Source organism: Poeciliopsis prolifica, unplaced genomic scaffold (assembly GCF_027474105.1).
Source record: "Poeciliopsis prolifica strain line A6 unplaced genomic scaffold, Auburn_PproV2 SCAFFOLD038, whole genome shotgun sequence".
In the NCBI taxonomy this organism is placed as follows: Eukaryota; Metazoa; Chordata; class Actinopteri; order Cyprinodontiformes; family Poeciliidae; genus Poeciliopsis; species Poeciliopsis prolifica.
The window spans coordinates 5,820,366-5,842,570 of record NW_026562413.1 but is presented as its reverse complement, the minus strand read 5'-3'; the positions used below and the strand labels follow the sequence as shown (position 1 = coordinate 5,842,570).

At 39.5% G+C, this 22,205-nt stretch overlaps 2 protein-coding genes across 2 annotated transcripts; one reads left to right on the top strand and one right to left on the bottom strand.

Moving 5' to 3' along the window:
- Window positions 1–2,377: 2,377 nt before the first annotated feature.
- On the bottom strand, window positions 2,378–6,155 carry fabp3 (fatty acid binding protein 3, muscle and heart). Its single transcript, XM_055053819.1, has 4 exons — window positions 5,991–6,155; window positions 3,876–4,048; window positions 2,923–3,024; window positions 2,378–2,841 (listed from the first exon to the last, which is right to left on the bottom strand). The coding sequence occupies exons 1-4, from the start codon at window positions 6,061–6,063 to the stop codon at window positions 2,788–2,790; spliced, it is 402 nt and encodes a 133-aa protein (XP_054909794.1). The 5' UTR covers window positions 6,064–6,155; the 3' UTR covers window positions 2,378–2,787.
- Window positions 6,156–15,124: 8,969 nt separating this feature from the next.
- dclk3 (doublecortin-like kinase 3) lies at window positions 15,125–22,017 on the top strand. The gene is made up of 7 exons (XM_055053923.1): window positions 15,125–15,305; window positions 16,321–16,523; window positions 17,471–17,602; window positions 17,947–19,137; window positions 19,941–20,073; window positions 20,150–20,317; window positions 21,275–22,017. The coding sequence occupies exons 1-7, from the start codon at window positions 15,251–15,253 to the stop codon at window positions 21,823–21,825; spliced, it is 2,433 nt and encodes an 810-aa protein (XP_054909898.1). The 5' UTR covers window positions 15,125–15,250; the 3' UTR covers window positions 21,826–22,017.
- The last annotated feature ends 188 nt before the right edge of the window (window positions 22,018–22,205 follow it).

The following is a 22,205-nucleotide window of genomic DNA, read 5'->3' as shown; positions in this document are numbered from 1 at the left end:
GAAAGAATCCACACCTCCCAAGCTCTTAAGCTTGACTAAAGTTTGCAGTGAAACAAATAATGAAAACTCAAAACACCTTTAGTCCACCGTTGTATAAATGAATGATGTGTAACTGGAAGAACACAGAAGCTTCTTTGTCTTGGTTGCACGTTATTTGTCAGGTTTACAAGGGGAACTGGAGAATTACTCCATATAAAGTGAATGATACTAAATGTCTTTCATAATTTTTTATTTTTTCCCTCGAACAACCAATCAGCAAGCTGAAACTTGGCCAAAAATCATGAGTTTGCAAGAAGACGATGATCAACAACAGTCGCTAAAACCGGCTGGGAAAGACATGAAATAAAATGAAAAGCTTCTCTGTTTTCAAAAATCATTGTTTCACGCAACCTTGAGTCTGTAAGTTTAACTGAATGAATCTTCAAGCAAAGGATATCAGGTCAGTCCGAAGACTTCCTTCAGCAACTAATCCAAGGAACATTTAAATAAATATTCATATTTGGTAGATTTTTTTTTCTCAACTTTTAACATTTCACCTCGCAAATGTTTGCATTGTTTACATTTTGATTCGGGTTTACTGCTCCAATAGAACAAAGAAAAGAGAAAAGCAAAGATCCAAGAGTGGAGCCTTGTGCATCTCCTCAGCAGAGGTGCAGGTAAACTCACAAAAACATCTCGCCAAGAAGACAAAAACCCAAGTCGGACAGCTGAACCTCAGCTGGACGCCCACTGTTCACAGCCAGGGACTTTTTGACATGCAGGCCACAAGGAAATCGGGGTGAGTGGCATCATGTGTCAGGAGCTGTCACCAACTGGTTCACTCCAACACTGTGACTTTTCCCATCAGCAAAACACAAATATCTGTAGAAATATTCATGCAGCAATCCTCCAGCTTACAGATTATGCTGTTCTAATTTGCTTAACTTTCATAATATCTCCCATTCAGTTGGTCCACCTCTAGTTAATGACACACATGTGCGATGGACTAGTAATTATGCTGGTACACTGTACGCTTTGGTAGGTCTCACATAATGCATATTTAACATCTATATGTGTTGTGTTTTTTTGGATTTTAATCTCCTAATTTCTTTGCCATAGACACTTAAAATTGGAGATTTTAAAATTGCTGGTACACTGGTAGAAGAGAATTATACATTTTACTTGAATGTCACTGAAATTTTCAAAAAGTGCCAAAAATGTAATTCCTTGGTCAGTAAGTAAACAGCCTACAGAGCGCCTTGTCAAAAAGTCGCTACCACTAACAAAGGTGAGGAAGATCAGGTGAGTAAATATCACACCAAAAATTGTTATCTATGTAATATATTGTACCCACCACTGGGAGCTTGTTTCCATCAACTTCCCTGACCAAACTGGTCTCCTGACAAACCCTTTTTTTTCGCTCCACATGTAATAAATTAGCCTATTCTACTTGCAGCAAAATGCAGCGGACACAAAATTCCCTTTGTTCTGAGAGCAATAAATGCATCAAATAAATTAAAGCAATACCCTGGAATATTAAGTGACGTTAAATGATTCTCAACTGGTATCCCACTGGAATTTATTTATTCAACACCCTTTCTATATGGTCAAACTTGGTCAAGGTCTATGCGATATCTACAGTTTTGTCTACGTCAAATCTGAACTCTACTGTAAAAATGTAACTATGAACAAAATCAAAGTCCAATGAAACATTCATGTTTATAATTAATTTTGATTAACTTCCAACAGTTTCCTCCAAAAACTGGACACATATGGGTGGATTTAAAATGGGACACATGGGACGATTAAATATGGGAACATATTTAATCGTCCCATGTGTCCTTAACATGGGACAGACATATGGGAGGATTTAACAGTTGTGGTCAATGAGTATCTTTAGTGGTGGCAGACAGGAGATGATCTATCTCCTTCCCTGCCCTTTCACCCCTTAACCCTGCATCCAGTTGGCTCTGAGTTATTACCACATGATCTGAGAGGGAGGGATACAAATTTAGATCTCACACCTAATGCACAAATAGAGGACATAACGTTTCCCTCATCCTGAGCAAACACTCTGATCAAAACTCCCCACACCAAGGGAAAATATACACACTCTTACATAGACACAAAGGATTTTTTCTTTTAGGAGCTATAATTAACTTCAAGTACAGCCAATTGTGATGGAAACTGGTTGCACGCAGTTCTTAGCTGTCAACTTTGAGATCCAAGTATAGTTCAGCAGGTTCAACAAGCAATACATTTATTTAATTATGGAAGTTATGACCTTGGACGGAGGTACTTTATTAAAAATTAATTTGTTCAACTGCAACAGTAAAAAGTGAATAACCTTTAAACAATGACTTAAAAGGCAGCCTGTATATTAAATAGAAAAGACTGGTTTACCTGTTTGTCATTGTTTCCTTTTATTTTGAATATTTGAGATCATAACATTTTCAAAATCCAGAAATGTGCCAGGTTTTTTAAGCACCATGCAAAATACTGTACTTTTAATATGTATATCTATATAGATAAAACAAAAAACAAAAAAACAATCAGCAGTTTTATTGAAAACAACAAATTTTTGGAATTTATTCAGTGTTTTAGTAGAGGGACAAACAAAAAAGAACTAGCAAGAAAAAAGGAGAAGTTTACGAAACAGGCAAAGTCAAGGTCAACAGTAACAATAACACTGAAGGTACAGTAAAAGGAAACTAGCAGCCATACATGGCGTTTTCTTGGCCTCCTTACTACAGAGTAGTACGAAGTTTTGGGGCTTCAGCCGATGCAGTACATTCTCCATGGTGGGTTTCACTCTGCTTTCTCGTAGCGACGTGTGCAAACCACATCTCCAATTTTAAGTGTCTATGGCAAAGAAATTAGGAGATTAAAATCCGAAAAAACACAACACATATAGATGTTAAATATGCATTATGTGAGACCTACCAAAGTGAGCTTGTTTCCGTCAACTTCCCGAACCAAACTGGTCTCTTTACCGTCCCACTTCTGTACGTGTACCAACTTGCCGTCCTCTACTGTCACTAGGGACTTTAGAGAAAAAACAGAAGACAGATTTAATACATGGAAATATGGAAACACAAATAAAGCAACATGAAGTCACTTGTTTTACTTGGGCACTTAATGAAATAAACAGATTTGAGTGCCATTTTAGTCTAAGCAAAAATAATAATAAAAAAAATGTATGATGCAACAATAGAAATTAAGGTACATTTTTCAAGCATTAGCTATGTTTCCATCTCCCAATGAACCATTGCTTTAAAATCAAGTTATCATTAAAAAGACTCCCCAGTTAAAATTACATGAGCTTGGCAAGATAAATTACTTTTAGTCTGACTAAAATTTTAGATTTAAAGTCTCTACATTAGCTGTGCTAAGCTAAAAGGGTAGGTAAATATATATATATAATATATATATATATATATATATATATATATATATATATATATATATATATATATATATGTATTTTTTCTATTTATATTAATAAATAGAAAAACGTTCTATTTATGCTAATATTCAAAATTCACTTTTACTTTAAATTTTCTTCTGAAAGGAAAAACTATACTTATGAAATACCTTAAATGTAAATCTTTTAAAGAATACCATCTGCTAAAAAAATTTGATTTAAAAAGTAATTTCATTCATCCACAAAAAAAAAAAAAAAATTGAAAACTGAAATTTGGTTATTGCCTCTGATCAGGGCTGAAACAATTCCTCGAGTGATTTGAGTTCCTTGATTGTTAAAATTCCTCGAGGAAATTCTGTCGCTGAATTATTATTTTATTTAGCGCACCCCTTTCCAGCTGGGTTTTTACAGCCCTTCCTCTGAGTGTCATCGTCTAGTCAATTATAGAACTAAAAAGCCTTTGACCTCTCACCTTGACCTTCCTGTCATCTGCAGTGGTCTCGTCAAACTCCTCTCCAATCTTAAAGGAAAGCTCCGTGTTCTTAATGCTGCTCTGAGTCTTCACGGTCACCGTGTCGCCATCCACAGAGATAACTGTGGTGGGTTTAGTCATGTTGCCTATCTTGCGTGTTGCGAAGCCCACACCTGAACAAGAAACAGACAAATGCAAATCATCAGGGACAGTAAAAAATAAAATAAACATTTCAATTGCTTGGCTACTGTTAGATTTGACGCCTGCTAGGCATGCCAAGGCTGAATGACTTTCCGCAAAGTTCATGTCACGTTTCCTGAAAACAATGACTATTTTATAGGATTTTCAGAAGAATTAATGTGCACATTTATGTTTTTGCGTATTTTACATAATTTATAAGCGGTCCCATTACACTTCACCATCCCACAGGGTTCTATACTGGGCCCCCTTCTGTTTTTCTAAAGTCAATCTTTAAAGAGCAGAATATTTTCTTTCATGACAACATACAAACTAAGCTTCTCCTAAAACTAAAAAAGAAAACTCTTAAAAGCATTTAATCATGGATTTATATCCACAGATATAAATCTGTACCAAATTGTAGATTTGGTAAAGTAGATATTCAATGTAAAGTTGGCGCTAATTTTGTGCAGCTGAGTTTTTACTGAGTGACTTGTTTTAGGATGTACTTAATTTTTCCTTTGTCAAATTAATAAAGATGAGAGAAGACATGTTTTGATGTTTTAAAACCTAGGTAAAATGACAACATGCTATAACCCAATAATTATGGGTGACTATTGATAAGCTAAATTGGCTTCAAAGTTACACTTGGATAGCTGAAGCTCGTTCTGATGAAAAAGTCCAAAGTTCGGACTGGAACATATAAAAATCCAAAAGGCAGAGGGGAAAACGTGCAAAACAAAAGTTAAGAGTATGAAGCAATAGCCGCGTCGGTTGTTGAAACATGTTCTGCTGAAACCGATTCGTTCTCATTTACAGATGTTTTAGAGAAAGTCAGTGGGATCTGTTGATACAAGGCTAAGGCAGAAGCTGTAAATTTGGCCGCTGGGTGCCTTCAAACGGCACACTCTGTAATCTTTATTTGACTACTATGGGGCCTGGAGCGCGTTCTTTAAACACAGTGGGGTCCCACTGACCAGAGTTCCTGTCTGGACATGCGAGAGAGCAAATGATTACCGACCTGCCTCTCAGAACGGGGGTGTGTGTGCATGAGAGATAAAAAGGAGTTTATGTGATTGGGTAACACTGACTGTCTCCCTTTTCTACCACAGTAGAAAACCTGCTGTTATTAAGGCTTACAAACAGAAAAACGTGATTGTGGTTGGACTTGACACAGCAAGATGCGTCATTGCTCCAACAACTGGGGTCAAAGGGTTTAAAGGTCCCATGGGTTCTGAGCTGAAAACAGAGCAGGCGGGTCAATGGTGGGGAATCCTGCGAGGTCGAGGGCCATCAATCTTCTTGACCAAGTCAAACAGTTCGTCATGGTTGTGAAAGTCACCGCACCCGTTCCAGTGCTGAATGCTAAACCAGCACATGTGTGGAAGAGTTTGCCGCCATGTTGCTATTCTGCAAACCCCACGATTTTCACATGCAACTCTTATGGTGGTGGCAAACAATGGGAAGCTGTTAGCTGGGGTCACACACATTATGCACAAATGTGTGTATGTGTGTGTGTGAAAGAATGAAAGAGAGACAGTTGCAGGCCATTCATCGTCTTCACAGTTGGGGTTTTCTTTTCTGCACCAGAGGAGAGCCCCTCCCTTACTCTCTGGCCATGCGGTCCACCATTCTTCCTCCCCCTTTCTGCCTTGTCTTCTCCTGTTACACACCCCACTCTTAAATCCCTTTCTCCCCCCAACCCTCCTAATTATGCAATCCGGTTCCTCCCTCATTTGCTGCACCACAATTATTTAATTTTACCCACGCCAGCTTCTCAGAGCCTTTAAAACCAAATCATTATCTTTCCGCAGCCTTTTTTTTTTTTTTGCTGCGTGTGTTCACGTGCATGCGACCTGCATCCATCCTCTCCTGTTTCGCGCGCATGCGCGTAATGGATAAACGCGCACCGGACGCAAACAGAGAAGTCGTCCTTACCCAGCTCCTTCATGTAATCATCGAATTTATCGCTCTCCTTCAGGTTCCACGTGCCCACGAAAGCCTCGACCATGTTCGCAGCTGCGCAGTTGCAACGAGGACGCGGGACTGTGAGCGGCTTGGCGGTCAGCGGCGGAATGAGAGAGGAGGGAGACGGAAAGAGGAGAGTTTCTTCAGCCGCTCAGGCTCTCTCTCTCTCTCTCTCTCTCTGCGACCTGATTGGTCGGATTCAAACCGGCTGTTCGTGACGTCACCCGCCCCGTGTAGAGCAGAGCAGGAGAGGAGGTGGAGACAACGTCAGGCTTCTTGATGCTGCATGTGCATGAGGTGATTTCTTTCTTGTTTTACCCTCCTTTTACTCATGCATTTCATTTATAAAGTCACTCAACTCTGAAGCAACCGTTTGTTTAATCAAACCGCAGCGTTAGTTGTTGGAAGTACGAAAGAGACGATCACGAAGAGAACCCAAAGCTTGGGGAATGAAGGGACCAAAGGAGATGGGGGCAAGAGGGTCGACCATGAATAAGGCTTCACTGTCAGAGACACAAACGAGGGAAGAGAGAGAGAGAGAGAAAAAAAAAAAAGAAAACAGATGGAGAATTGAGCTTGAGTGGAGGATGGGCAGCGGTCGATTTATTTATTTGTTTTCCCTCTTGAGAAATGTCATGGCTGTCCTCTCAGATTCATTCTCGGATCATTCGAGAATTAAACAATCAAATGTTTTTAATTCACATTTTGTTGAATATCAATGCGTTTTGTTGGATTTGTATAGAGCGACGCATTTTTTAAAGTAAAGTCATTTAGCGGTATCCACCCCTCTTTACTCTGATCCCCCTGAATAAAATCCTTAAGACGTCAGTCGATGAATGAATTATCCTCAGTGTGAAAGCAAGAGTTTCAATGCAGAATATTAATGAGTAAACAGAGAGCTTTACACACAGAGTTAAGCTCTCAGAGTTTATGCACAGAACATGTTAAGTAAGGTCTCCATAAAAAATGTGAGACAAGAGGGAAGGTTCAACTTCCAGCGGGATAATGGTCCTCTACACACTGTCGTTGCTCTAATCGTGAAATGAGTTGGATCAATGTATTTCTATGTGTCAAAACCCCGGTCCAAATAAAAGAAAGCTTTATTTTTCTCAGCTTCACTCGGCCCAGTCTGGCCAAAGAAGAATGGTCGACAATTTCAGACTCACGACGTGTAAAGTTGACATGACCCAAATATCTACCAGCAGTAACTGCAGCAAACTGTGGATCTGATTGGCTCAGGCGAGCCAAACACAACGGTATGCTACACATTTTGGATTTTCTTTTTTTGCTACGTTTCTTTATATGGTGCAACCATGCCCTGCTCTATTTGGTCTATCACAAAAAGTCCACAGAGACTGGATCTAATGTCACAAAGTGGGAGAAGGTGGCGGTATGAACACTTTTCTACCTGTAAGGGCATGACCAAAAGTGTTAATGTGTGTTTGTGTATAGACTCGGGAAAATACAGGAGTGCAGTGGCCCATGGTGGTGAGGAGAGCTGTCATAAATATGAAGATGGTGGCTCTGGAAGATTGGTATGCTGTGGAGCTTGTTTTGCACACATAACATATTTCTACTCTTGCCTCGTGGAAGCAAGAGTGTTCTATAGATGTAATCATCTGTTAGGGGGAAAAACCCATGAGAAACAGATCCAAATATTGAAGAAGTGGTCATCAAACCAATTTGTACAATCTATACTAAGCTTTACAAAAACACGAGTCTCTGCATTTTGCCAGCCGACATTTTCACAAAATACTTTCAAGCCGGAAAGGACCTTCGTTTTCTCCTTAGAGGCCGTCTTGCTGTCCAATAAGATATCAGAGCGGAGGCGTTGGACAGACCATTTCACAGACCAGTGTGTACTTTGTTCTGATTATCTAGTCCTCCATGCTGTTGTCCTTAGTTTCATTCCTGGTATTGGGCCATTTGCTGCATGTCCCTCTCTCTCTCTCCGCCCTGTTTCCTGTCAATATTTTGTTCAATAAAGATCTTGTTACAAAAGTTATTTTGAAAAGATATGAGAGCACTGAAGTTGCTGTTAGGTCTCTGAACCAAAATCATTTGTTTGTATGTGTCTCATGCCTGTCCTGTTAAACCTCTGGAGGGAAGTAGCCATTCATCAGCAGTATGACCCTCTGACGGCACGCCTAACCCTAACCCTTTACACCAAAATGAAGATTCACATCAATCTACAGGCTTCCCTACAAACACGGTTATTTATGGTATCCCAAATTTAGTGAATTGTGATGTTTATGACCTGAATCTAAATGTTAGTGTTAGTTTAAAGTGTATTGGATTGAATGAAGTTGGATTCTTTAGGAACTGGACTTGTTTGTTTGGTGAAGGGCCTCGGTGTGACTTTACTAAGAATTTATATTACTGAAACTCAACTTGACTGAACCCTGACAATAGATGCTTAAGGTCTCAGTGTGTTTGTAATTGTTGGAGCTCTCACTAATACTAACTTCATCTATGCTTTTCTTAAATTCATGTTTCCCTTTTGACCCTAAACCAAATTAAAACCCCAAAATCCCATTCCGCCCTTCAATGTGATTCTCTCTCTGATGAAATTGTACTATCAGCAGACTCGTGGTCAGACGATCTCTAGAGGTTGTGTAACAATGACATTAACTGCAATACCACAGAGAGACACCAAAACGGAATGGGGGTAAAAAAAAAAAAAAAAGAAAAAAAAGTCAATAGTGAAAATTGTTACATCATCACATAACTCCATGTCGTTCACTCTGTTCACTCCTCTTGCAGTTTTATTGCTGCTAGTGTGCCTGAAATGACACGTGCGTGTTTGACACAATGTGGCGTGAAGGAGCTTGATGGTTAATAAACAGGTGTGAGAGAGACGCATGGAAAAATCTGAGGAAGAGCGAGAGGAGGTGAAAGGTTGACATTATTGAGATCTGGGATCTCAACTTACAGGCGTCCTTTTAGGTTTTAAAAGGACGTTCTGCTCAGATGTGCATTGCTGAATGAATGGGGAACTATTTTTTGTCACTGTTTTGACAATAAAGTATTTTCTGATTTAGGCAATTTGTGATTTGCTAAATAAAAGACTGAACTGTAAGGCTGCTCTTCTCTGCCTTTGAACGTTTTTGCAAAAGTCCAGGTGATGATGGCTTAAATTTGTAAGCTCAAACTGAATTAAGTAGCGTCTGCAAGGAGCTGCTTCCTTGCAGACGCCACAAGAAAAATACCAAGAAAAGCATCAAGAAGAGAACTGCGAACTTCAAAAAGGAGAACGGTGCTGCATGCACTTGTTTGAGTAATTAAATAGATGCATAACCAGGACAATAATTTCTCTCCATCACATTTTTTAGGTAAAAGATGAGCTGTGTGACCCAGAGCTTACAATAATATGGTGCTAAATATGTGTAGCTACCTGAGAAAACATAATCAAGGTGAATACAAACTAGCCTGGTCACCTACAGTGAAATAAGTCCTATACTGACATTGTCTGAAACGCCACTCAGTGAGGAAGAAGCCATGACCCCAAAAGCAACATAAAAAGTCACATGGACTCAGAGTCAACGGCCTCCATTTCTGAAGACACATCCTGTGTTATGATGAAACTAAAACTTAAGTGTTGCGCCATGCTGACCATAAAGAAAAAACATTTAAAAAAAAAGACTGGGAACTTGTACAGACCTGGCAGTGACAGGTTGTGCCAGTGTTTTCCCACACCATCTGTTTTGTTGCTTCTACAAAAAAGATGGCATAGTAAGGGATGAAGATTATGAGGAAACGGCAGAAGTTAAGCACAAATGGTGGATAATGACCATCGTTGACAGCCAAATTAATCACAGAGTCACTGTCATGGAGTGGTCGACCAAAAAGGCCGGATATTCGTCCCACTGAAAATTTGACCTGAAAAGGTTTGTGGGAGAAATAGAGCCTTCAAATGTGACCCAGTTACACCAACTCTGTCAGGAGGAATAAGCCAAAATTATAGCAAACTGTTGTGGAAGATTAACCCAACGTTTGACCCGAGTCCCATAATTCTATCAAATATTAAGGAAATGCATTCAAACATCTGTATTGAACATTACATTATTCATTGTTCTATTAAGCAGATAGAGATAAATTTTCTATCTGAATTGACCTAAAAGAGGAAGAAATTTAGTTTCTTCAGTTTTTTTCCCCGACAGTGGGAAAAAAACTGAAGTTCATTTATGCAGCGTATGTAACCATTTGTTTTCTCTCTATGTGTGTGTTACTGATGAATATATATATATATATATATATATATGTTTTATTCTTTCATTTGACTTTAAATTTGAAAAAAAAAGTGGGTGGAATAAATACCCACGCTGTTCTGGTTAAAGGCAGCACGTTCTCAGGCTGACAGTAGCTACACAAATGTGTTTCGACATGTGTGTGGGTGTGTGTTTGATCTTTTTTCAATCGCATGACAAAGTACTTTGAGGTTACCCTTTGGCCTTAACTCAAACTGAAATGGATTTTGTCCCGATGCCTTTAAATATCCTCTTTGTGAAACGTTACCCATGTGCATTCTCGAACTTTGGCAATCTCACATAATACTTGGAACTTTATTGCTTTATGAGCACTATCCAGTACGCGGAAAATCACAGATAATGGGCTAAGATTTACATTAGCTAATGTAACGTGCCGAGCCATTTGTGACCACTGCAAGCCCAGCATATCAGTTTGTATTGAATATGGATGTACTTGAGCTCAGAGGACATGATAAAATATGCTTTTCTCTGCAGATTCCTGGTTGGTTGTTGATGTGATTATAAATGAAAATATAGTGCAGTTGCTATTTTTTCTCTCTTTAACTATTCCAAAGTTCAGTCTCATGTCTGACAGTGGTGGTCCAAAAAAACTGACTTTTCCGATGAGAACTACAGCTTGGTGGGAGGATCTCTTGATTTTGCAGTCCACAAATTTGGCCTTCATGTTAAGGATCTGGAATAAATCCATTGTTTATAGACAGCTACATACAGGGCAATGCTGGAAAATAAGTCTCGTAAAAGTCTGAAAAAGAATGAAGAGATCTGTGAAAAGCAGCAATTTTACAGTTGGACTTTGACTGGGCCTTCTAAAATACGGACAGGATTGACTTCATGTTTCAGGACGCTGCCCTGCTGAAAGATGGACCTCCAGCAATGTCTCTGCGCTTGAGCTATTTTGCAAAGAAGAGTGAGCAACATGTTGGTGCCCTCAAGTACAGAACTGAAAGAGACAAACTCCTGGAGACCTGCATCAGCAATGGCAATAAAAGCAGGTTGTGCAAAAATATTTACCCAGAAAGGCTTAATGCAAATCAGTGTCACACCTCGCAGATTTTTATTTGTAAAGAAAATTTACTCATCTCTCATTTTTCTTTATTGCAGTACTTGGAATTACTATATCAGAGAAAAACCCTAAACAAAATACAATTAAGTTTATTGCTGTAATGTGAAGAAGTCCAAGGAGCAAATATGATCCCGCAGAAACTCACATAGCATTTTTTTTTTTGCCTTGAGCACAGTAACTTTATCAAAGTAGCCTTTCAGCAGACACAGGCATAAAGCCAGGAAGGCCTTTGTTGCAGAATGTTGCTGAATCCCTCAAGAGCCAAAGGAAGAGCATGGAGGTCATAAAACCAGGAATGTTAATATTTCTTCCAGACATCCTACAGCTTTTCTGCGCATCTCTGTAGGACTGTGTAACATATGAGCGAGCTGACACCGTTCCTCCCTTTTCTAACGCAAACTCATTTATTTTCATGCTTTTTTCTTCTTTTTTTTTAACCAAACATCTGTCGTCACTCTCCCTCCGTGTGTCCATCTGGAGGTGAAGCAATAAAGAAAGTTAATTACATCAATGAGGTTCAACGAACATCGTCATGTTTCTGCATGGACCGGATTGCATAATGACAGTTTTAAACTGATATTTACCCAAAGCGACTGAGTGGACCGCACCCTGACATAATCTTTTATTTATTGAGGAGTTTCATTTCTCATGTGAAATGGTTCCTCAGAACAAAAACAACCTAAGAGTTGGGCAGTACGAAGCTTACGGTAAAGCCGCTCAATTGTTTAACAGTTTGTTTTATTGCAGTGCCTTGCAAACGTATTCATACTTCTCAAAGTTTTTTGTGTGTTTTTATATGTTGTGAGCACATTCTTGAAGCTCACAACATATAAAGAATCTTTAGATTTAGATTACCGTGAAGTGGACGAACATTTCAAAACTGTTTACAAATGCAAATTTGAACACTGTAGGATGTGTTCATGTCTTTAGATTTTTGTATGTGAAATATTCCACTGTAACTCTGGCTTCATGATTAAGTTCCTACCATTCAGGAAAACGATCCACTGATCTAAACTATTTTCTGTTTTCGCTGGCTGTTTTTGAGGATTGTCCTGCTGGAAAATTTACCCTCACTCCATTCATTTGTTATTTCACAACCTCTACCAGATTTTCTTGCAGGAATCTCCTTGCTTTTATCTTCATCCAACTTCCCAATGCTTCTTGTGACACCGTTTCTTATCTAAAATTCTCTTATAAACCACTGAAAAACCATTTAAATAGAGGTGATGTTGACTGCAAAGAGAAGCGAGTCTTATCGCCTCTATTTTGAACTGTGAGGGACAGGGAGGTCCAGTATTTTTGATGTATCATGCCTCATTTGGCGGTGTTTTTGAATCATGGCCTTCACAAAAGGTGCAGGTACTCATTGAACATCGGTTTTGTTCACACTACTTTGCGCAACCCTGTGACAGAGTAACTGCATGAACTGCTGCTTCGGGCATTTTAGTAAATGTCAAAAGCTAAATCTAAAGAGCCCATGTACCAGCATGTCCTCACGGTGTTCAAATCTCCAGTTTGGCAATGTGGGTTGATGGAATATGCTTTTCTTTTCACGGGAGCACATGTTGGCTCTGTCAGGCTTAGCTCACTGTTTGTGTATCTGTGCTTTGTGTCACCTCAGAGAGGTTTAAGATTGCATTGCTTGATTTGCTTTGCAAATCCTCCAGGGGACCAACAAAGAATCTGAGATGGGGAAACAAAGAAAGAGGACAATCACTCAAGGTTTTCCTACGACTTGAATGAATGAATGTGTGTGTGTGTGTGTATATATATATATATATATAATCTTTATTACACACACCATTTTTAGACTCAAACCTGCATAATACGGCTGCAAACAGAAACTTTTAATGCTTCCTGGCATTCATTTTTATTGACGGCGAATCAAACTCAAAGGCCCACTTACCCCCTCTGCTGGTGATAAACTGGTAGTACAGTTGGTGTTGATACTTTGACTGATCCTTTAAACTTCATAAAATATCAGCTGCTGCAAAACGAGAATCACTAAACAGAATAAAACACATAAATGCATAGACAAGATCAACATCATGTTAAATAAATAAAAAAAAAGAATTTTTTTTGGTATTTGCGATAAAATGTTAAGTCTTTAAAAATGTTCAATATAACAGTTTTGAACGTTACATTTCAGCAGTATGAATATGTGAAGCAGGAACCGGAGTTAAAGCTTCCTGATCCAGTATCTGCAGGCCCTGGGGGGGAGGGTTCTGAAAGATCAACTGGACTCACACTCAGCAATGCTTGTGTTTCACTGTGGGTGAGTGTGTGTGGGTATGCGTGTGTGTGTGCGTGCTAGACTATTAGATTCCATCAATGAAACCATGGTAATTCACCCTGAAGCTGCCTCCAGCCCTTTTCGCCTGCTGTCAGTGTGATTTTTCATTCCTTCTAAGAGCCAGAGTTTTCATGCAGCACAGACCTTGCAACAGGTGTTGCTGAGACGGCAGCGTTGTAGTGTTTCAGTGAATTATGGAAATTCAGAGGTAAACAAACATGCAACACAAGTATGTTGTGTAGGTTTAAACCAAAAAAGATGAATAAATGTTCATAGTTCTAAAGTTTCACTGACTTGACTCTGATTTTTCATTAATTTTGTTGTGACTTAAAAAAATTAAAGCTTGAATATGCATTGGCCAGTGTGAACAGCAAAAGAAAGGAAAGAAAGAAAAAGAAACATTGTTTCAGTGTATTAAGTTGTAAATTGAAAGGTATGAAATTATCTGCGTCCATCATTCTTGGAAAACAATGGCATCAGACTTCTTTAACATTTTAAAACTCTGATGTACTTTAATTTAAATTAGTGCCGTATCTCATGTGTTAAGAGCTCTGAACTTAAATTCAAGAACAATGGTGTTACAATAATTAGGATAGTCTCTGTTCACTAAGTAAACCATTACCCTAACAGGAAGAAAGAGGAAAAAAATGAAAGTTAAAAAGTATAATCTAAGTATAGAACAAGTTTGATTTTATTTTTTTTAGTTATCATTCCTGAAATAACAAAGGATAAAAAAAAGATATTTGACATATTTTTCAGAATATTAGATTAATTAAAATGTCTTATAATTCCTAAATATCATCGACATCTTCCCCTCCCCATTTAAATAATGAACCGCAAAGTTGCATTTCCTATTATATGTCCGTCTAAATCCACTGATAGAAACGTGTGGCAGGCCAATGACGTAAAGTCTTCGTTGACGGAAATATTGAAATTGAATATTTATCCTACACATTTTTATAGCACCGGAAAACAGTAGGAATGACTGTGCCATGTTTGTCCTCCTACAGAAACCATATTAAAACAGAAAATAATTCCCGGCTTTTTCCATTTTCAAACCTTTCTGGAAAAGCTCCCGGGAGCCACGAGGGCATTTTGGACCTGCACCCAAGTTGAGACTATGCGTAAGTAAAGGCAAATCATACAGGGTAAACGTAAGTACGTTTTTCTTCTTGTTAGTGTCAAGTTGAGGAAATACAGAGAAACACTTCCGGTTTTGATACCAAAATACTTGTAATATTTGAACCTGCATATAATACAATCCACAATATCTCTTTTTGAGACAATTCAGATGAATAAAATAGTATATTTGAGTGACAAGAGTCTGATTAGTAAAGAGATATCATTCTCGGGAGAGCGTCGAATGAGTCGGTTCTTTTATGTTGACAGTCAACTACCGGACTTCCGGTCTTCTCTGCCCTTAGCTGTTTCAATGGACGTATTTCCATGGCAACCACTGTAGCTACATGGTCCTCTCACATCCTGTTACTTTCCTTGAAAGCTAGCAGAGGAGAGTAACCCAGCAGCAACTCGTGATTATACTGCCACAAAGTAAAATTAATCACGTTACTTTTTTTCACTGTTACTTTATGTAAATGACGTCGGTATGAAGGCCAGGAATGGAGGTGAAGTGGCAAGAAACACTAAATGGGGAGTGGCAGGTGAGTTTTTTTTTTTTTTTTTTGGAAGGATATAACGATTTTTGCTCAAAATAGAAATGCATAAAACTTTGGAGTATCATAATAGCAACTGACGAAATTGATTCTTGAAATTTATTGCAGAAAGTTTTTTTCCCCCTCAAATTCTTTTGTGTCTTTTATGGAGCCCATCTGGTGACATGAGGTAATAATAATAATAAAAGACGACACAAAGTGGCCAAATCGTGGCACGACTTAATAATAACAACAGTAGTTATTATCATTTATTATGATAACAATGGACTAATCCGACCTCTTTTAGTTTTAATTCAATCTGGAAATTATATCTATATTCTGACACTTGATGTTAAGCATGGAGTAATTTTTTGTAAGAGACACTTAATTCAGCTGCTTAAAAAGTAGGTGCTTCAAAGCAAACAATACACCTACTTCGGGGAAGATTTTATTTTCTCCCATGTCACCCATGCTTGTCTGTTCTGAGAAATCTTTCTTTTGCAAATGTGTATAAAACGATTATATAAAAACTGTATTGTTACATCTTACTCTTGAGTATCTGCCTGTCTGGACAGATAGTATCTATCCATCAATGCCAGAAGAGAAAATATAAAAGATGCTGGGAGTCTATAATGCTCTACTAATCATGCAGACGTAGCAGAGCCCTAACCAGGTCAAGCAAGCTTTTGTTCGTAGGTGTATGTGTATGTACTGAGTGTGTGTGCGCATGTGTGTGTGTAGGGTTTTATTGACTTAAGGAAGCCTGAATAATTCAACCAGTGCAGCATGCTGATTGAAGAATCTCAAATGGCCCCTGCACTCCATGTGATGGAAAACGCTCAAATCTGATCAGTCGGGTTTGCTTTCACACACAGTCGCACAGGATAAGGAGCCGGTGTCGTGTTACTTATGAGTTTGTCTATGTTTACAAGTGTCGGAAGCCCCCCCCCCCAAAAAAAACACAACACACACTCAGTAAACTTTCACTAGCCTAAAATGAGTTTTCTTTTTATCGTTTGTTTAGGGCCCCCTGTCCCCTTATTGAAGCGTGCTGGTTGGGCACCTCAGCCTTGGCCCCTACGCCCACACCAAGTGGAGCGGGTATACAGGCCCCACGTCCCTCCTCCTCACCCACCGCTCTTCCACACAAGGCATGCGGAGGAAAGCGCTGAGCGGCCTCATCTGGTCACTATTGTCCGCCCATGTAGTCAAAATGGACTGCGGAAGGTAAAAATGATATTTAATATTTTTAAAGAAGGCATATATATCCTGAAGGGCTCAGAAGATTTTAATCGGTGACTTTTACTCATATTTCAATTGACTGTAGAGGTTATTTTGTGTCCACAAAATATTTAGTTGATATAATAAATTCAGGAAATTAATAAGCATATTCTCTCCTCAGCACATTTCAAATAGTTGATTTGATGATTAAATCAAAAGTCAAACAAATAAAGAATGTGTATTACTGAAGATGACAACAAAATTAAATATTAAATAAAGTCTGTGTCTAATGCTTAAGGCAGAAGACCTAAGACTGTACTTGGTGTTGTGCATTAAGATATTCAAATAAGCTTGGTGGGATTTTGTCAATGTTATTTTTCTTGTCTTGGAAATCTTGTAAATGGAAATGTTTTAAATATCTATAAGACTGCAAGGACATTGTCAGCTCTAAAAAACAATTTTTTATCCACTGGACCACTTTTTTAATTACCTCAAATCTACATGATGGTGAAAAATTTAATCCAGTGTTTTTAAAATAAACACTTAAGAGATCTTGGTTCGAAACTGATTGGGTTTTTGGAATAGCTCATAATTTCAAAATTACCACATGAAATAAAGTGCAAAGCATGATGCTGACACCACCAAGTTTCACTATATCTATGGTGCCGTTTTGGTAATGTTTAGTGTTTTTTCCAAACATCTGTTTTAAAACTTTGATGAGAAATTCGAGTTTGATTCCTTCAGACCAGAAATCTTCAAACAAAATTGTTACTGTACTGTTTATAATTATGTAATAACAATATTCATTATTTAAATGACAAATGTTTAACACCAAATGGCTTACTTAAGGCAGTATAAGAATTTATTGTCCTTGTATTTTTCAGGTCATGTACAAGTGTTTTTAGTTTACAGAGAAAACAATATGATGTTGTTTTTTTCTTGCTGTTTGTAAGGTGACGGTGCTGCTGAACCGCAGGGCTGTGGTGTCGTTTGAGCAGCTGCTCCTGGATCTCTCAGAAGCGTTGGGGTTTCCTCGCTGGCACAGAGGAAGAGTCACTCGTCTGTACACGGCACATGCTCGAGAGGTGAGGCAAACCTGAACTGATTTAACATAAATTGGGAGGATCTGGGAAAAAAATGCAAATAGATCTCTTCATATTCCCTATTCTTCTCATGAGCGCTGGTTAAACTTTAGTGTTTTAAACCAGTCTTGTTTCTCTTTATATATACATATATTTTTTTTTGTGATTTAGATAATCTTTTTTTGAAATAGGAAGTGTTTAAATGCTTCATCTGTCAGAAAACGTTTTCAATTAAATCTAGCTTTTCCAAATTTGCTTAAAAGGAAAACTTTCAGCAGGAATCCGGTTGCAGATTTGCCTCCTAACTCATTATTTCTAGATAACTTGCTTTTCGCTTTTTATTCTAGGTAAAGGGTGTGTGTGATTTCTTCTGTGGTGAAGTGGCCTTCTTGGCTCTCGGAAAGGCCCGCCCCGTCCTGAACAGTGTGCAAGATGCTCTGGAGGAACTTTTTCCAGAGCATTCCCATTACCGCGCCGATGCCCTGCAGGTCTGGGAGAAGAAACTCCGGCCAGCGCCAGATAAAGCTGCTAAAGCTGACAGTGGCTATAGCGAGGAGACGGAAAACACTGGGAAGATGCAAGAGACGCAACGAGACGCACGTACGCATGTCAAGAATCACACCAGAGCTCACACGTCCCAACATGCAGACAAAAGCCAGCAAGGACAGCATATTCCTGACTCCCAGAAGTCAAATAAGAATTCTCTCAAAAAACCTGCTCACCTTCCAAACCACCTCCAGAAGTTGCGTGTTAGGGGAGAAGTCAAAGAGAGACATCCTTCTCCTATTGGTCCGTTCAAGCATAGTGAGTTTCTCAGAGACACAGATATCCCCTCTCCTATTCTGTGTGAAAACTGCTTGGCAACAAGGTCAAGACCTCTGGCTCCAGGACTGATCAGTACTCTGTCAGGAAGGGTCCCACTCCCTCCTGTGTCAAAGAAGCAGAAAGGAAGCCATCACACAGGTCAAGAGGTGAGACAGTCAGATGTTTCTAACAGCCCCTCGTCTCCTCAAGTCAGCGGAGACGAGGCGAAGAGCTCTGCACCATCACGGCTTCTACGTCCAGCTCCACACGTGGCTTCAGCTCACACAGACAGCTGCGTCCTCCCCTCCGAGGGCGCAGACCTTACCCTGGCTGACATCGAGCGCTGCTATGAAATCGGCCGTTTGATCGGCGATGGGAACTTTGCCGTGGTGCGGGAGTGCCGTCGGCGTGACAACGGCCAACCCGTCGCTTTGAAGATCGTGGAGCGCTCCAAGCTGGTCGGTCGAGAGCACATGATGCAGAACGAGCTGAGCCTCCTCGGTAGTCTGAGTCACCCCCGGATCGTGCGGCTGCTGGCCCACCACCACACCCGTACCCACTCCTATCTGGTGATGGAGCTGGTGAGCGGAGGGGATCTGTTCGAGGCCATCAATGACCAGGGGAAGTTTCCAGAGCCTGAGGCAGGACGGATGGTTTCGGATGTGAGCGAAGCGCTGAACTACATCCACTGCAGGAGCATCGTCCACAGAGACCTAAAACCTGAGAATTTACTGGTTAGTATCAGGGCAGATCGAAGTGTTTGAGATTTCAGTGGGATTGTTTGTCTCATAACAAACCCAATGAAGTGCATAATTTTAAAGTCCAAGGAAAATTTAGTTTTTGATCATTATTTTTTTTTACAAATAAAAATCTTAAAGGGGCAGTTTTCTATGTTTTCTGTGTTTCTGTGATGATAATCATATGGCACAACATATGATTGTGCCATTTTATAGCACAATCATATGTTACCTTCAATAATTATGAAAATTATGTATATATCAAATATGACTTAAAGGAAATCTGACTTCGACCTAAAACACTTTAAAATTGGACCTCTGTCTCTTTAAAAACGTTTGCTCTTTCTGAAACTTTCTCTTCAGGAAGTCAGCACAACATTGCTCCCCTCTTAATCCTCTGATGTTTTTTTTTAACCAGAATTTCACTGAGAAGTAGCTCATAATGAGCTCAGCAGATGTGTAACTCCAGCAGGTGTTTGCTAATTGCTGCTGGCTAGTCTGAAGGAGCTGAGTGAGGGAGTCGTGGGGGAGGGCTGCTCTGTAAGTAGGAAGATAGGAAACCTGGAAACTGCAGCTGCTGTTTACTGCAACCATTTAGTAAGAAGCTGAATGGTTGCCACAGGAGAGGAAAAGATTTTCTGTCTTGGTAGATTTGCATCACATGGATGCCTGACTCTGTTTTGAGCTTAAAGGAAAGTGTGGCGCTGTATTGTTCTGTCTTCAGACAGAAAAATTATAATCTTAACTTTCTGTAATTAATCCGAGTCTGGTCTTGCGCTCTATTTCACATTCTCTCCCAGATAGAGAAAGTATCCGCCGGCGTCGGTCGGCTGAAGTTGGGGGACTTCGGCCTGGCTATGGTGGTAACAGAACCGGTTTTCACCATATGTGGCACACCAACGTATGTAGCCCCAGAGATCCTCTGCGAAACAGGTGAGGTACTTTGGAGACGCTTTTGTGATTGAATGCGAGTGCCGATTATTTTAATCTTAGTCTGGTTACTCTGCAGGGTACGGTGTAGCAGTGGATGTTTGGGCTCTAGGGGTGATTCTTTACATCCTGCTGTGTGGCTTCGCCCCGTTCCGCAGCGGGGATCGGGATCAGGAGGAGCTCTTCAAGCTAATAAAACACGCAGAACTTCATTTCCCTTCGCCCTACTGGGACTCCATCTCAGAAGGTAAACCTGACTAAAATATTTTCATGGTAAAAATAAAGTTATCTGCCATTAAATTCTAGAGTTTCATGCTTTTTCTCTGTTTTGGATTTGTTGAATGACATGGTGGAAACTTTGGAGTGTGCTTTTTGCCTTTGAGTCCAGAGCATACCGTTTATATAATACAAGGTGTATTTTCTGTTTACAATAACTATTATCCAGACAGGTTGCAGTATTATAAATAGTGCTGTTGTAAAATCTTTAGTCATGTCTCATTTCTTTATATTTTCCTTATTAATAGAAAACAGTTGTGTGAAACTATATTTCCCACAACTTCTTCTTGCTTTATGAAGATTTTACAGTTTGTTTCTAGACTTCAGCTACTTCTTCAGTCTTGTTCCTATTACATCAGTCTCTCTTCCATTTAAAATATGTACCACAAAAACTGTTTAAGAGAGAGAGATAATCGAATTTTAGCAGAAACAAGACTATCCTCGATTTTATGTTTCCATTGGAGTGATAGAAGCTGTTTACGGCCTTTATCAGTGAACCTGCAAATAAATTTTGGAAATAATGTTTGGTAGTAGTGATGACCTTAGATATTAAAGCCACTACATTTGACGAATATATCTAAGGATTTTGACAATTTGTTTATGTAGGTTTCTCTCTCAGAAGGTCATTGCTAATAAAGTTGCTTTGCTGTTTTTGTTTCTAATATTTGACAATAATGTAAATTACAATCGCTATGTGCATATTTTTGAACTGGTACTACAAATTACATGAAGCTGCTTTGGGCAGGCAATTTGTATGAAGCAGCTAAAGTCCAAACTCAGAGAGACCATAAGAAAGAGTGATACACTATTGATCTAGACCACTTTAAGAGATCACAAGACCGTATGAGTGGAAATAAAGGGTAACAAATTTAAAATAGCTTTTGCAGTTTTCAGAATCTGACTCTTTCTTTTCTTTGTGGACAAACAGAAGCTAAAGGTCTTGTCAGATCTCTGCTTAACCCAGACCCCACAGTGAGGCTGACAGCAGAGCAGATCCTCCAGCACCATTGGGTGAAGGCTATGGCTGCAGCCTGCAGCCAGAGGGCGCTCTCTGACAAAGCTAAGGGGCTCTCAGCAGATAAAACAGAGCTGCGCAGAGCAGCTCCAACAAAAGAATCACTGGAGAATCACATAGCAGGAGACTCTGGCACCAAGAAGGAAATGTCTCCCAGGAGACATGATGAATTCACAACAAGAGGACAAGACCAGAACAAAACTCCACTGGTCCAATCAGAAGATATGAGCACTATCGACACTTTGGCTTCCCAGAAGAAGAAGCAAACACCTCTATATGAAACAGCTTGTCAAAAAAATCCAGAAACTATCTCTGCAGAGCTGCACAGCAGGGAAAGCATTCAGGATTCAGGTCAAAATCTCTCAAATGTGGACCTTTTTAATCAAAGTGACTCCTCCATAACTCAAACTGAGCCTTCATCCCAGAATAAACTGCAGTCCAAGCAGAAAGGGGAACAACAGTGACCAGTGGATCCGACAGCTCCAACCAAACACCAACAATAGCAAATTGCTGAGAACAGCATAATTCATCCCAGACCAGCAGCTGATTCTTCAGCTCTGTCCTTCGGCACTAAAGCTCTACCCTGCAGCCGCTGTCCGCAAATAGACTGAAAACCATACCAAGGCAAATGGTCACCACACATTCAAGCCCCAAAGTGTCTGGGATTTTTCTCTGTTTGATTGTGTAATTAGATCAGGGTCATCATTTTCCTTGTTGCAAACAATAGCCCTGATTTTTTTTTTTTTTTTTTTTTTTTTTTAGTAATTGAAGCTTTGGGTGACAGGCAGATGATGGGTTTTTACTTTCGTAGAATGAATAGTCTGATTGATGAGACCTGATGCAT

Excerpts from the sequence above, each read along its gene's own strand:
- fabp3 (XM_055053819.1), bottom strand. The coding sequence starts at position 6,063 with ATGGTCGAGGCTTTCGTGGGCACGTGGAACCTGAAGGAGAGCGATAAA. Across the intron at positions 3,025-3,875 it reads CAGATGACAGGAAGGTCAAG|TCCCTAGTGACAGTAGAGGA; the intron begins GTGAGAGGTCAA and ends TTTTCTCTAAAG. Across the intron at positions 2,842-2,922 it reads ACGGAAACAAGCTCACTTTG|ACACTTAAAATTGGAGATGT; the intron begins GTAGGTCTCACA and ends TCTTTGCCATAG.
- dclk3 (XM_055053923.1), top strand. The coding sequence starts at position 15,251 with ATGAAGGCCAGGAATGGAGGTGAAGTGGCAAGAAACACTAAATGGGGA. Across the intron at positions 15,306-16,320 it reads CACTAAATGGGGAGTGGCAG|GGCCCCCTGTCCCCTTATTG; the intron begins GTGAGTTTTTTT and ends TCGTTTGTTTAG. Across the intron at positions 19,138-19,940 it reads TAAAACCTGAGAATTTACTG|ATAGAGAAAGTATCCGCCGG; the intron begins GTTAGTATCAGG and ends ATTCTCTCCCAG.